The sequence below is a fragment of the Ictalurus furcatus genome, chromosome 15, assembly GCF_023375685.1.
Source record: "Ictalurus furcatus strain D&B chromosome 15, Billie_1.0, whole genome shotgun sequence".
NCBI classification, from domain to species: Eukaryota; Metazoa; Chordata; class Actinopteri; order Siluriformes; family Ictaluridae; genus Ictalurus; species Ictalurus furcatus.
In genome coordinates this window covers 22,209,392-22,223,660 of record NC_071269.1, presented here as the reverse complement: position 1 = coordinate 22,223,660, position 14,269 = coordinate 22,209,392, and the positions used below count along the sequence as shown (strand labels likewise).

The 14,269-nt window shown below is 41.5% G+C and overlaps 1 protein-coding gene across 2 annotated transcripts in view; it reads left to right on the top strand.

The window, feature by feature from the left end:
* Positions 1 to 14,269, top strand: part of hbs1l (HBS1-like translational GTPase) — a 46,424-nt gene that overhangs the window by 11,080 nt on the left and 21,075 nt on the right. For both annotated transcript variants that reach the window (XM_053644426.1, XM_053644428.1), the window contains one exon: positions 13,692 to 13,800. In XM_053644426.1, the coding sequence (XP_053500401.1) occupies positions 13,692 to 13,800 (109 nt within the window). The remainder of the gene's footprint in view (positions 1 to 13,691; positions 13,801 to 14,269) is intronic.

Below are 14,269 nucleotides of genomic sequence, written 5' to 3'. Positions count from 1 at the left end.
CTCTCTCTCTCGCTCTCACTCTCTCTCTCTCTCGCTCCATTTCAACAGTGCTTTATTGACATGATTGTTATAAATCACATTGTTGCCAAAGCAAATAGTGCAGGTAGATTCAACCAAAAGTTATACAAAAAGAGTACACACGCATCTGCAGCATAATAAACTAAAACATACGCAAACAACTCGGGTAAATATCATTCTCCAACCAAACCCCCCCCCCCCCCGTCTCTGTCTCTCTCTCTGTCTCCCTCTTTTTGCCTCTCTCTCTGCATGTCTCTCCACTTCTCTCTCTGCATGTCTCTCCACTTCTCTCTCTGCATGTCTCTCCACTTCTCTCTCTGCATGTCTCTCCACTTCTCTCTCTGCATGTCTCTCCACTTCTCTCTCTCTCTGCATCCCTCGCTCCACTTCTCTCTCTCTCTCTGCATCCCTCGCTCCACTTCTCTCTCTCTCTCTGCATCCCTCGCTCCACTTCTCTCTCTGCATGTCGCTCCACTTCTCTCTCTGCATGTCTCTCCACTTCTCTCTCTCTCTGCATCCCTCGCTCCACTTCTCTCTCTCTCTCTGCATCCCTCGCTCCACTTCTCTCTCTGCATGTCGCTCCACTTCTCTCTCTGCATGTCTCTCCACTTCTCTCTCTGCATGTCTCTCCACTTCTCTCTCTCTCTGCATCCCTCTCTCCCCTTCTCTCTCTCTCTGCATCCCTCTCTCCCCTTCTCTCTCTGCCTCCCTCTCTCCACTTCTCTCTCTCTCTGCATCCCTCTCTCCCCTTCTCTCTCTGCCTCCCTCTCTCCACTTCTCTCTCTCTGCATCCCTCTCTGCATCCCTCTCTCCCCTTCTCTCTCTGCCTCCCTCTCTCCACTTCTCTCTCTCTCTGCATCCCTCTCTGCATCCCTCTCTCCCCTTCTCTCTCTGCCTCCCTCTCTCCACTTCTCTCTCTCTCTGCATGCCTCTCTCCCTTTCTCTCTCTGCCTCCCTCTCTCCACTTCTCTCTCTCTCTGCCTCCCTCTCTCCCTTTCTCTCTCTGCCTCCCTCTCTCCACTTCTCTCTCTCTCTGCCTCCCTCTCTCCCCTTCTCTCTCTGCCTCTCTCTCTCTCTCTCTCTCTCAATTCAATTCAGCAAGCTTTATTGGCATGACCGTATACATGCACAGTATTGCCAATTACAGGAATGTAGAAATGTTATTAATAAACATTGTGTAAAAAAGAAAAATGTATAAAAATGTAAAAAAACAAAACGGAAGACAAGCAGGGCTGTGTGTGTGTGTGTACTTTGTCGCCGTGGTTCTGTGTTGTTCAGTCACTGTGCTCAGGTATTCGGATACAGTGTAGTGTGGGTTTCGGGCCAGATAGCACTGCATTTTACTTTGTGATTATGTTTGTGTGTTCCAGTGGGTGATGTGTTTTAATTTGGTGAGGTCTGATTGGACTGATTGTTCTTGTATCCGGCTGTTCTGATGTAGAACCGTGTTAGTGTGTGTTAATGCACAGAGTTTCAGGACCAGCCGGGTGACGAGACTCTTCTCTCGGCTCAACCCTTGGCATTGCAGGGCTTTGTAGTGGTAGATCTGGGGGTCAAACCACTACAACCTCTCTCTCTCTCTCTCTCTCTCTCTCTCTCTCTCTCTCTCTCTCTCTCTCTGCATATGTCTCTCCCCTTCTCTCTCTCTCTCTGCCTCTCTCTCTCTGCCTCTCTCTTTCTCTCTCTCTCTGCCTCTCTCTTTCTCTATCTCTCTGCCTCTCTCTTTCTCTCTCTCTCTGCCTCTCTCTCTGCATCTTTCTCTCCCCTTCTCTCTCTCTCTGCCTCTCTCTTTCTCTCTCTCTCTGCCTCTCTCTCTGCATCTTTCTCTCCCCTTCTCTCTCTCTCTCTCTGCCTCTCTCTCTGCCTCTCTCTCTGCATCTTTCTCTCCCCTTCTCTCTCTCTCTGCCTCTCTCTTTCTCTCTCTCTCTGTCTCTCTCTCTCTCTCTGCCTCTCTCTGCATCTTTCTCTCCCCTTCTCTCTCTCTCTCTGCCTCTTTCTCTGCATCTTTCTCTCCCCTTCTCTCTCTGCCTCTCTCTTTCTCTCTCTCTCTCTGTCTCTCTCTCTCTGCCTCTCTCTCTCTCTGCCTCTCTCTCTGCATCTTTCTCTCCCCTTCTCTCTCTCTCTGCATCTCTCTCCCACTCTCTCTCTCTCTCTACATCTGTCTCTCCCATTCTCTCTCTCCCCTTCTCTCTCTTTCTGCATCTGTCTCTCCCCTTCTCTCTCTCTCTGCCTCTCTGCATCTGTCTCTCTCTCTCTGCCCCTCCCCCCCTCTCTCTCTCTGCATCTGTCTGTCATATTCTCTCTCTCTGACTCTCTGCATCTGTCTCTCTCTCTCTGCCCCTCCCCCCCCCTCTCTATCTGCATATGTCTCTGCATATGTCTCCCCCCCCCCTCTCTTTTGCGCTCTCTCTCTCTCTTTCTGTATGAACACTGTCTTTACGCCATCTGACCACCTTAGGCTTCTCTTCCAGTCCTCTTTTTCTGGTCGTCGTCTTTTTCTCCACCTACGCAGGAAAAAGTGACTGTGACAGCTGGCCTTCGGCTGCTGCATTTCCCTCGGTTTTTGCACTTTGTGGGTTCTGCTGAAATGCGGATATGTCATGCTCTGAAACAGTGCAAAGTTCTATAAATTGGTCATAGCGAGAGAGAGAATCATAAAAACAGAATGAGAGACAGAATTGACCTGTTATTCAGACCGCAAGTGATCATCACGACTCAGCTCACTTGCAGTTATTAATGCTTTTTTTTTTTTTCTTCTCTGGTGGTATATTCATCTGTATATTGTTGGTCTCTAGGTTCTCTCCCTGCCTGCACTACACACACACTCTCTCTCTCTCTCTCTCTCGCACACTTGCATTCACAGCGAGGTGTGTAGCGAACAATAACCCTGCACTTTACAGGCGAGGAGAATTGTTACCCGGGTACACGTGATTAAACCTTTAAAGCAGCGACGTGCCATTTCGGTGTACTACAACCCTTCAGGTCGGTGTCTGCTGAATCGTGTTGATGTGTACAGGGTAGATGTGAATGGTGAGCCGAGCTGTAGGGATTCCCCCCGTCATCCTGAAGAGATCGTACACCCACTCAGAACTCACACACAAAACAAGACTGCACCAACTTGTGGCAGATGCATGTTGTTTTTGTTTAAAAGAGAAGAGTGTGTTCCCCTCTTTTCTCCCTTTTGGCACGGGACTTGTGTTGCAACAGCTCCCCCAGCTGGATCCTACACGTTTCACGATCCTAAACCGGTTCCTGAGCAGCTGGAATGCGTGCTCGAGACCTGACAACCGTGTGATGTCAGAATAACGAGACGATCATATAAAGCGATTCTCGCTGCATCTTTTATACATGTAATATACGGGACTTTTATTAACACGATATTACACCACAGCGTCGTCGAGTGATCTATTCCGATTGGTCAGATGTTGATGGTTTATATTAACGCGCTTGTTCTAATATCTGAATACGTTCTATCTAATATATCGTTTCTATAGTAACACCCGGCACAGGAACTCGTACGTGTAGCCAAGTTGTTTGGTAGAAGATGGTTATTTAACGTTTTTGGAAGGCGGGACGTCTCCAGGTTTCTGACACGGGATTTTTATTTTTGATTTTTTTTGAAAATTGGTCTTTCGCAGGGATGTTTGTCGGTAATCGAGACGTACTCTCGTTCGACACACGCGAATCAAAGAGGGCTTTGGCTGAGTGTGCGTTGTGATGACATCACGTGATGTGCAGAAAATGTGCGGTAATTTTAAAATTGCAAGCTCCTGTGAATAATGCAGAGTTTGCTTGACGTTTGTTTGTTTATTTATTTATTTGTATATATATATTTTGGCGTTAATTTCTGCGATTGCAGAATCATGAACTCCTGGAGGGACTGACATACAGCTGAAATGACGTCATTTGTTTCAGGTACTGTATGTCGCACAACAGTGAACGTATCTATTAATGGATAAGAGTTATAGCATCATTCTGTAGTTGTTAATTGTTCGCATTGAAGAGGAATAAAACACTTCTGGATGTGGGATTGGGATGTTTTTTTTTTTTTTATTAGATTTTTACATGAAAATTATTACTTAGTACTATAAATATTACTAGCTGACTTTAAGCAGATGGTGCGATTTATTAAAAGTTTGCTTAATTTTTTTAAATTGTAAAATGTTATAAAGTTTTAATTTTTTTTTTTTTACCTTTTTTTCCCTCTTAATGTTTCTTTTTTAAATGGTTTTTTTTTTAATGCAAAAAATAAACCAAATATTTTATAAATTGTTAAATAATACTAAAATTTTATTAATTATAAGTCATTTTAAATGTAACGCTACTGTATTGCTGGTGGTTTGTGAGCGAACCTGTAGATCGTGAGGCACATCCAAGGGTTAATAATATAAACTTTAAAAGTGTGAGACAGACTAGAGAATTTTTTTTTTTATCATATTTTTTTTTTTTCATAAGAACGAATTGGCGAGGTAGAAAAATGATGCGCTTTTGTGGCGCCTATTTGGAGAAAAAGCCTTGGAGAATTGTGATCGATATTTTTGCCGCAATCACCCTGTTTGTGATTATTTTCCTATAAAAGTATCCTCGCTTGTGTGTTCCCCCCCCCCCCCTTGTTTTCCTTGGTATTTACGTCTAGATGTAGATGTAAATCGTCAACAAAAAACAGCACCTTTTGTATCGGACTACCCAATTTTTAGGTGAGCAAAAGTATAGGAACATAAGTGAATAACAACACTTAATATTTGGTTGCATTTCCTTCACTTGTAATAACGGCATCAAGCCTGAGACTTACTGACGTCACCAAATTGTTGGTTTCTTCTTTTGTGATTCTTTTTTCCGCGACCTCTTTCAGTTTGTTGTTTGTTTCACGGGGATTCTCACTTCAGTCTCCTCTTCAGGAGGTGAAATGCTGCTCAATTGGGTTAAGTTCTGGTGATTGACTTGGCCAGTCTAAAACCTTCCACTTTTCCCCCCTGATGAAGTCCTATGCTGAGTTGGCAGTGTGTTTTGGATCGTTGTCTTGCTGCGTGATGAAGTTCCTCCAGATTAATTGGGATGCATTTCTCCGTAAATTGTCAGATAAAATGTTCCTGTACACTTCTGAATTCATTCTGCTGCTACCATCATGAGTTCCATCATCAATACGGATCAGTGAGAATGTTCCAGAAGCAGCCATGCAAGTCCAAGCCATGACACTACCTCCACCATGTTTCACAGACGAGCTTGTATGTTTTGGGTCATGAGCAGATCCTTTCTTTCTCCACACTTTGGCCTTTCTATCACTTTGGTAGAGGATAATCTTGGTTCCAGAACATTTGTGGTTCATCTCTGTATTTCTTTACGAATTCCAATATGGTGGTTTGCATCTTGTGGTATGGCCTCTGTATTTCTGCTCTCAAAGTCATTCTTCGAACGGTGGATTGTGAGACCTTCACCCCTGCCCTGTGGAGGTTGTTGATGATGTTTTTATTTATATCTAGATGTGTTAAACAACAGAAAACATTCATAGAAACCTTTTGTATCAGACCACCCAATTTTTAGGCAAGCACAAGTATAGGAACAGAACTTTTGTGCCTCATCTCTGTATTTCTTTGCGAATTCCAAACTGTCTTTCCGATTCTTACTGCTGGTGAGTGGTTTGCATCTTGTGGTATGGCCTCTATATTTCTGCTCTCAAAGTCATTCTTCGAACGGTGGATTGTGAGACCTTCAGCCCTGCCCTGTGGAGGTTGTTGGTGATGTCGCTGTCTGTTGTTTTTTGGTTTTTCTTCAAAGCTCTCACGATGTTTGTCATCAGCTGTTGATTTCCTTGGCCGACCCATTCGGTGTCTGTTGTTCAGTACACCAGTGGTTTCCATCTTTTTCAGGACATTCCAAATTGTCATATTGGCCATGCCCAGTGTTTGTGAAGTGCCTCTGATTTTGATTTTCCCTCTTTTCCCAGCTTCAAAGTGGCTTCCTTATCTCCCATAATCAGCTCTCTGATCTATATCTTGCTTTACCCTTTTTAAAAACTGAAGGCTACAACCTAGAGTATTTGTTCAGAGCTATTTACTGTTGAAACAATCTAACAGGACACACCTGGGTAACAAGAAACACCCGGTCACATGTTCCAGTCTTTTTGCTTGCCTACAAATTGATACAAATTGTATTTGTCTACATATAAATACCAGGAAATTAAAGCTGAAATTCTAAACTCTCTTCTCATATTCATCTTTTCATCTCAAACCTAAATGTCTTCAGTCTACAGCAAAATTTTTTTTAAAATATATAAATTGTAAGTTTCGGAGAGGGCTGTAGAACAAGAAAAAGCATAAAGTTAGTTAACATGGATTTCAGCATGTCCTAATCTTAAACCGTTTTTAATTTAATGAGCACAGTGAGTGAGTTGAGGTTTTGCACTCTTTACATAGTCTTCATGCTTTACATTTATAGGTATGAATACTTTTAATTAAAATATTTACTCTCTAAAAGTTCTTTTTTTTTTTCTCGTTTTTTAAAAAAATTTTTTAAACGATACTGGGTTTAGTACTGAAGACATTGCATTGAAAAATGAATAAAGATCTCGGATTTTCTTTACTTTCCATTTTATTCCCCTTTATTCATTTAATCTTTTTATTTTTTTAATGTTTACTGAGCTCTGTCTGGCCCGCCTCTCCTCCTCCTCCTCCTCCTGTATTGTTTCAGTGACACTAGTCACAGGTGAAAAGTAATGAAAGATTAGTGTAGTTTGAGCCCTCACTGGTGTTTGGTGTTCAGGTTTGGATCCGTTTTCCTAGGAAGAGTGCATTTACATATCCTGCTGGGCGTGGGCATGGGTGTGTGTAAGAGTCCTCCAGGGGCAACGAGGGAAAATTTGCTTCTTTTGTCATCACAACCTTAAGGCTATTCTTATGAAAATGATCACGTAGAAAGGTTGACCTTGTTTGGCACTGAAGGTGTCCTGGGGGTAGTGTGCACCACAGCAAAGCCTTTGCAAAGCGTTTGTCCTTGTTTAGTAAGGGATTTGATCCCCCCCCCCCCCCCCCCCAATGTATAGGTGTTTTCTAGATCCTATTATTGATCTGACCCTGTAGTGCTGCCTTCACGCTTGGCGTTTTATCTCAGTTGCACTGCTGCTGATGTTTTGGGGGGTTTTCTTGGTCGACAGAAGTTCAGCTTTTCCAAAAAAGCCCTGAGGTCCCCCCCCCCCCCCCCCCATGGCGAATGTGCATGTTGCTCATGCTGCATCACAGGGCAGAATAACATGCTCTGAGGAAAGCGTTATCCGCCCCCTTCCGTAGACATGAGCTCTCAGACCTCCACGATTGGCTAGTGTCGCTGTGATTGACAGGGGAGATACAATACAGCATGTCCTCCGTCTCACTCAGTCAACCAGAGCACTCGGTTTAAACTCCCGGCCATCATCGGGATTTATACTTGTGAACTAATGATATGCGCGTTTCTGTTGCGCCGCTTTTTAAAATTTATTTATTTAATTTACCTTACTTACCGATCAGGTCCCGAGTTAGCAGTTGACAAAAACAAGCATGGTGAACAAATAGGCTTTAGTGAGTAAATATTGCGAGGAAGGAAAATATTTCATTGCCAATATTCCGGTATTGCGACATAGAGGAATAAGGGCTAGTCTATTTTTGTTGGGACGTTCCCTGGTGTGCAGGCAACCACATCATCGCCAGAGTTAAACCAATCGCTATTACTCAGAGCAATAAATGTGATCTAGATCGCAAGTTAGATTAGTTAATTAGTTCATCTAATAGTAGCTATGACCGGTAAGAGTGTTATGGTAAGTGTGAGCGTTTTAATTCTCTTACACTACAAAAGTTTAGACACACTCATTCTTTATTTTTATTTTTTTCCACATTTTAGAATAATAATAAAGTCATCAAAACTCTGGAGTAACACAAATGGAACGATGGGAATTATGTTGTGATGGAAAAAAAAATCCAAAATAATTGAATATTTTCGCATCTTCAAAGTCGGCGCCCTTTTCGCCTAGAATTTCCAGAAAAGTATTCTTGGCATTTTCTCGACCGATTTCTTGAGGAATTTCCCCGAGATGATTTTTAAAGTGTAAAGAGTTCCTACGTTTAAAATAACATTTTTTTGTAAATAAAATGTACTTTTTTCTAAAGAAAGACACCGATTTCGAACATTTTTAATCCTACACCTTCAGATCAAAAGGTTTTTAAGGTCATGGGGAAACATTTTGGTCGTGTCCAGACTTTTGACCGGTAGTGTATATCTGAACATAAAGCCCCTGACCAGTACTTTTTCTGAGAAGACAGTACAAGTGTGAAAGCACCCTAACAGTTCTGTAGTACAGAACATATTCATTCTGTCATGTAGTGTAACTACATGTAGTTGTAGTTTTGTAAATGTGTGATAAGTACTGTAGCATAAATAAAAATGCTAGTGGCAATGTTTTGTGTGTAAGAATACAATCATTATTGTGTGTTTTGGAGGATAGATATTCTGTAGGTGTGGCTGACTGTGTGTGTGTGTGTGTGTGTGTGTGTGTGTGTGTGTGTGTGTGCGCACAAGCAGGTGAAGGAATTATCTCTACCCCCCACACCACTTCCTGGCCTTGTGGCTGTGCCTGCAGAGTCAGGTGTTTGTGTGTTTGTAAGATAAAGGTTGATTTGCTGTGTGTGGGGGTGTTTGGGGGCTGGGTTTGGGGGCTTTGGTATGGGTGTGGACAAATGTCCCAAGAAATACTTTAATCTTTCATCGTACATGTTTTATTTTTCTTTGAATCTACATAAATGAATACTTTGGTGTTAAATCAAGCCGGCACAAAATATAATCGATCTGTCAAGATATGTTATCTGGCTTAATTTTTTAAAATTTATTTTCTAGTGCTACAACGCAAATATAGCAAGACGGGTCAGATTTTTTAAAAATAAAAATGGCAGGAAAGTCCTTATTTATAGATGCAAGTTTGACGTGGAACTATGTCGTCATCCATATATCTTCAAGCTTGTTGGTGCAGTGAAATAAAATTCGGTAGGCCACGTTACATCTCTCTAAGGTGATGTCTTCGCGATATACGATATTTTATCACCGCACATGAGACGATACACTAAAGCTACGATATGAGATTGATCTATCTATCTATCCATCGGTACAGACTTCACGAAATGATAATGACACAAATTAAATATGAATACATTTATTTAGTAATGACGACAAATCAAACCACTGCAATATCAATACATTGTATTGTAAGAGTCGTAGATCAGGATTTATAATATAAGGCATAATATTCACCTGTTACTAACATGTTGATTTGAATCTTTTTCAATGACACAAATGCTTCATGACGACGTTTATTAATATGGAACGATTGTTCGATGGTCGGTTGTGGCTTAAATGATCTGGCTATATAACAAATTCATGTCATCACCACTCTTACTGCTGTCTGAGCTCCACCTGAAACGCACAAGCACGTTACGTCACGCCGTTATAATTGTACAGATGAGAAAAGCAATCGTAATTTTATTTTGTACATTTCCTCATCTTACTGAAATGAATTTCTTGTTGTTCCACTGGCAGTACAACAGACAACATTGCTGCATGATGAAGTTCCACCTGATTCATTGGGATGCATTTCTCTGTATTTTGGAAGATAAAATTCATTCTGCTGCTACCATCATGAGTTCCATCATCAATAAAGATTAGTGAGAATGTTCCAGAAGCAGCCATGCAAGCCCAAGCCATGACACTACCTCCACCATGTTTCACAGATGAGCTTGTATGCTTTGGATCACTCTACACTTTGGCCTTTCGTAGAGGATAATCTTGGTTCCAGAGCTTTTGTGGCTCATCTCTGTATTTCTTTGCGAATTCCAAACTGTTTTTCTGATTCTTAATGCTGGTGAGTGAGTGGTTTGCATCTTGTGGTATGGCTTCTACTTTATATTTCTGCTCTCGAAGTCTTCTTCCAACGGTTCTTCCAGACCTTCAATGTCAAGATTGTTGTTGATGTCACTGTCTGTTGTTTTTGGGTTTTTCTTCACAGCTCTCTCAATGATTCTGTCATCAGCTGTTGTTGATTTCCTTGGCCGACCCATTCGGTGTCTGTTGCTCAGTACGCTGGTGGTTTCTTTCATTTTCAGGACATTCCAAATTGTCGTATTGGCCATGCCCAGTGTTTTGTGCAGTGCCTCTGATTGATTTTCCCTCTTTTCCCAGCTTCAAAATGACTTGCATTTCTCCCATAAACAGCTCTCTGATCTTCATGTTGGTTTATCCTTTTTAACACCAAATGCAGTCTTCACAGGTGAACATGAAGGCTAACGTCAAGAGTAGATATTCAGAGCTGTTTACTGTTTAAACAATCAATCCTAACAGGACACACCTGGGTAACAAGAAACAACTTACAGACTAGGTTCCAATATTTTTGCTTAGCTACAAATTGGGTGGTCTGATACAAAATGTGCCACGTTCTATGCCGTTTAACACCTCTACATAGAAATACCAGGAAATTGCAGCTGAAATTCTAAACTCTCTTCTCATATTCGTCTTTTGATCTCAAACCTAAATGTCTTCAGTCTACAACAAACACAACTGAATTATCCTTGCTGTTCCAATAGTTTCGGAGGGGACTGTATGTTTGCAGAGGTCTTCACGCTAGTTAGAGGTTGTGTGCAGCTTTGGCAAAAAAAAAACAACAAAAAACAACCCATATGCAAACCAGTATGGTTACTGTATTTTGATGCTTTGTTCCACGCAGTGTTGGAGAAGCTGTACTGAATACTGGTGGGTTTTCTAGGAAGACATCGTGACCCATTGTTCTGTGAACTGATTTGCATGTTTTAAATTACCGACCAACGTGAAACCAGAAGTATCAAATGCAATTTTCTGAATTAAACATACCATTAAACCTAACACCTGTTTGCTTTATTAATCATTAGGCACAGTTTTATACATGTACATTTTATACAGGTGCATCTCAAAAAATTAGAATATGTTGAAATAGGGTTCGGGTTAGGTTCTGTATTATAAATTCTTTATTCTAATACTTTGAGAATCTGGGTTTTTGATTTCCATGAGCTGTAAGCTGTAATCATCAAGATTAATACAACAACAAATAAGTATTTCATGTTGTGTGTAATGAATCTAGAGTATATGAAAGTTCCACTTTTTGAATTAAATTACGGGGGGGGGGGATGAACTTTTCCATGATTATAAATTTTTATTTTTAAAGATGCACGTGTGTATGAAGTTGTCCGCTCCATTGTAGCGCTTTAGTGTGTACATCAGTTCTATCCTGGATTTACAGAGTACTATGTTAAGAATAAAACACTTGGTGGGTGTGCTGTTACAGGAAAACAACCAATGACGCAAAGCAGGATTACTGTTACCATCTTGAAGTTGATTAATTTCCTCTAACAGAGTGTCTCAAAGGGTTTTATTCCTGGTATACCACAGAAATTTGCCAACGCTGAAAATTTCGATTCATTAAAGAACGACATCCGTTTGTAGTAACATCTGTGAAACAAGTATGGTATAGTGTCTGCAAAGAATTGTTCTCTCTCCAGCCTCTATCTTCAACCCCACCCCCGGCTCGAAGTTTATAAGACGTAAACATTTAATGTAGCCTGTCAAGTTTAAAGAACTTGGAATAAAACGCCGACTCTGGAGACTCTTTCCGAAACGTTAAGTAAAAACTGATGACTTCACCAGGTCAACACTTCCACATAGGGGTTTACAATATTTTTTTTTTTAATCCAATTGAGTGGAGCGTAGCCTTTCACGTAAACAAGCTTGCAAGTTGTTCCTGTAGACACAATACCACGTTAGAACAAGTGCGATAATATAAACCAGTGATTTTGCCTTCCTGTTAGAGCTGCTGTTATGGAAGCACCTTCTGACCAATCAGAATCCAGCTCTTAACAGTGCTGTGGTGGAAGGGGAATGTAGTGAGCTCTCTATAGGGAAATATTTCTCTACTGAGAATTCACCATAGAGCATGAGTCAGATCCTACTAAGATGCTCATTGAGTATGTGTGTGTGTGTGTGTGTGTGTGTGTGTGTGTGTGTGTGTGGGGTGGGGTGGGGGGTGGTAAAGAAAGTGAACATTTTGAAAATATGCCACAGACCTTTTTTTATATATATACCATTTTCCACACTGTGCCAGTTTTGACATGAAAAGCGTTTGAATCATTTCAAAACATCCATCAGTGTCAGAAAGTTCTGAAGAAGCATTAAAGGCCAAGTTTCAGAACTGTGCCTTGCTGCAGTCAGCGTCATGCTCTGCTCAATTATCCTGATGAGGTGTGTGTATGTGTGTGAATGTTTATTCGTTTAAGTGAAAGCCTGTGGGTTTTATGCCACCGGTGCACGTAACTGTCAGTGACGTGGGAACAGTTAACTCTTTCCTAGCCAGGCTGCAGAGAGAGAGATGACTGGCTGTGGCTCTGAGCACTGACTCGGCGAGTACTGGAATGACAAAGCAAACAGAAAGCCCGGTTACCTTAGAGGGGGAAACGCACACACACACACACGCACGGTGTGTCTCTCATACACACTTTCTTTCGTTCTTCTTCTGTTCTTGCACGTCACCTTCGCCTTTATCATGAGAGCGTTGAGTCATGAACTTCAGTAAGTAAAACAGTCCAGCAAAGATATCACCAATTTCACTTAAATGTAGCCAAGACCATCTTTTGTGGATTTTGTTTTTAAACTCTGAACTAAATGCCGTAATGGAAAATTAGTTTCGGTAAATATATTCCTCAGAGCATATCCAGATCCATAAGTATGTACGCTTAATAACTGGATACTCGTGCACACCAGTTTGCTTCAAATCTTCACCAAGGACTTTCAAGATGGCCGTATTTTCTTATTTCCGGTTCACAAAGCCATTAATCAACACTATGTCCCTGATATGTAAACCTTAGAAACGAGTCTATCTATCCTGGGCGTGGTTTCTTCCAGGACGGCCCCGCCTTTACCCGCATGGCTCGAGGGTATGGTCTAAATCATACGCTACGACCTTCACCCTCTGCAGATCTCTGAACCGAACTGAACACATATGAGAACGTTTTAAGAATGATGTCGAGCACCAACATTTATAGAATCGGTGAAGCTCTTCTTGTTGCCCAACACCTTTCCTGCCATTTTTTTCATTTGATTGAGATGACTATAGAAGTGTTATGAGTAGTTTTGATGGGTTTTATGGGTTTTGTGTGTAATGGTGCCTATATGTCCTACTCGTTACACATCTCTAAATTAGACACCATTCAGCATGACTGTGAGTAGAAGCAAGAAACAAATGACTCAAAAAGTCGAGATATTTAAAAAAAGAGCAAAACTTAACTTGACACCTGTGAGTACTTTCCATCAACACCCCCGTTTTGTTTTCACTTATGATCAAAACAGTTTTATTATTTTTTTAGAATCCTAAGCGCTGGGTATTTCTTATATAGGGTGTATACGTGTTCTAGACTTATTATATAACTTTAGCGATCCTGTGGGAAATTACAGTGCAGGAGCAGAAAACAGCACATATATCCAAGTTATATATGTGTGTGTGTGTGTGTGTGTGTGTGTGTGTGTGTGTGTGTGTGTGTGTATGTATATAGATGTCAGTCCTCTTTCTTTAACAAACAGGTCATTTATTGTGATTTATGTGTAAAAATGTAACTGCAAGTTGTTTTTCTGTGACGTAGTGAAACCTCGTGAGCTTCCCGAGACTCGTCTTGAATCCGAGGTGGTTCCTAAAGTGGCCCGGATGACCGTCTCCGGAAAGAAGCAGACCATGGGCTTCGACGTGCCGAGGTAAGCTCTCCAGGAGCTGGGTTTCTTTCAGCAGAGTTCAGCACCGTTAGAACTTGAGTTGAGTAATTCAGTAGTTCAGTAATTCTTGGTTTTGTTAACCGGATTTTTTTATTTTTTTTTTGTATGGGCCGCTGCACACTGTGCGCCATAGTTGTACTATTTCACGTGTGAAAATTCTAGGCCATGTATAGTGAAGATAAAAATGATTCATATCACAGTAACATTCATATTTAGGTGGTCTTTCAGCAGAGAAAGGGGACAGAGTGTGTGTGTGTGTGTGTGTGTGTGTGTGTGTGTGTGTGCTCACAGCAATAAAACCACAGGAGTGGCTGCTGCTTATAGATTATTCAGATGAGCATGCAAACACAGAAATCCGCAGACTATCACCTCCCCACCTTAAACCACAGACCACACCCTTGGCGGTGGAGCAGGGAGGGTGGATTATGGGGTGTACAGAGTGTTCTGCAGG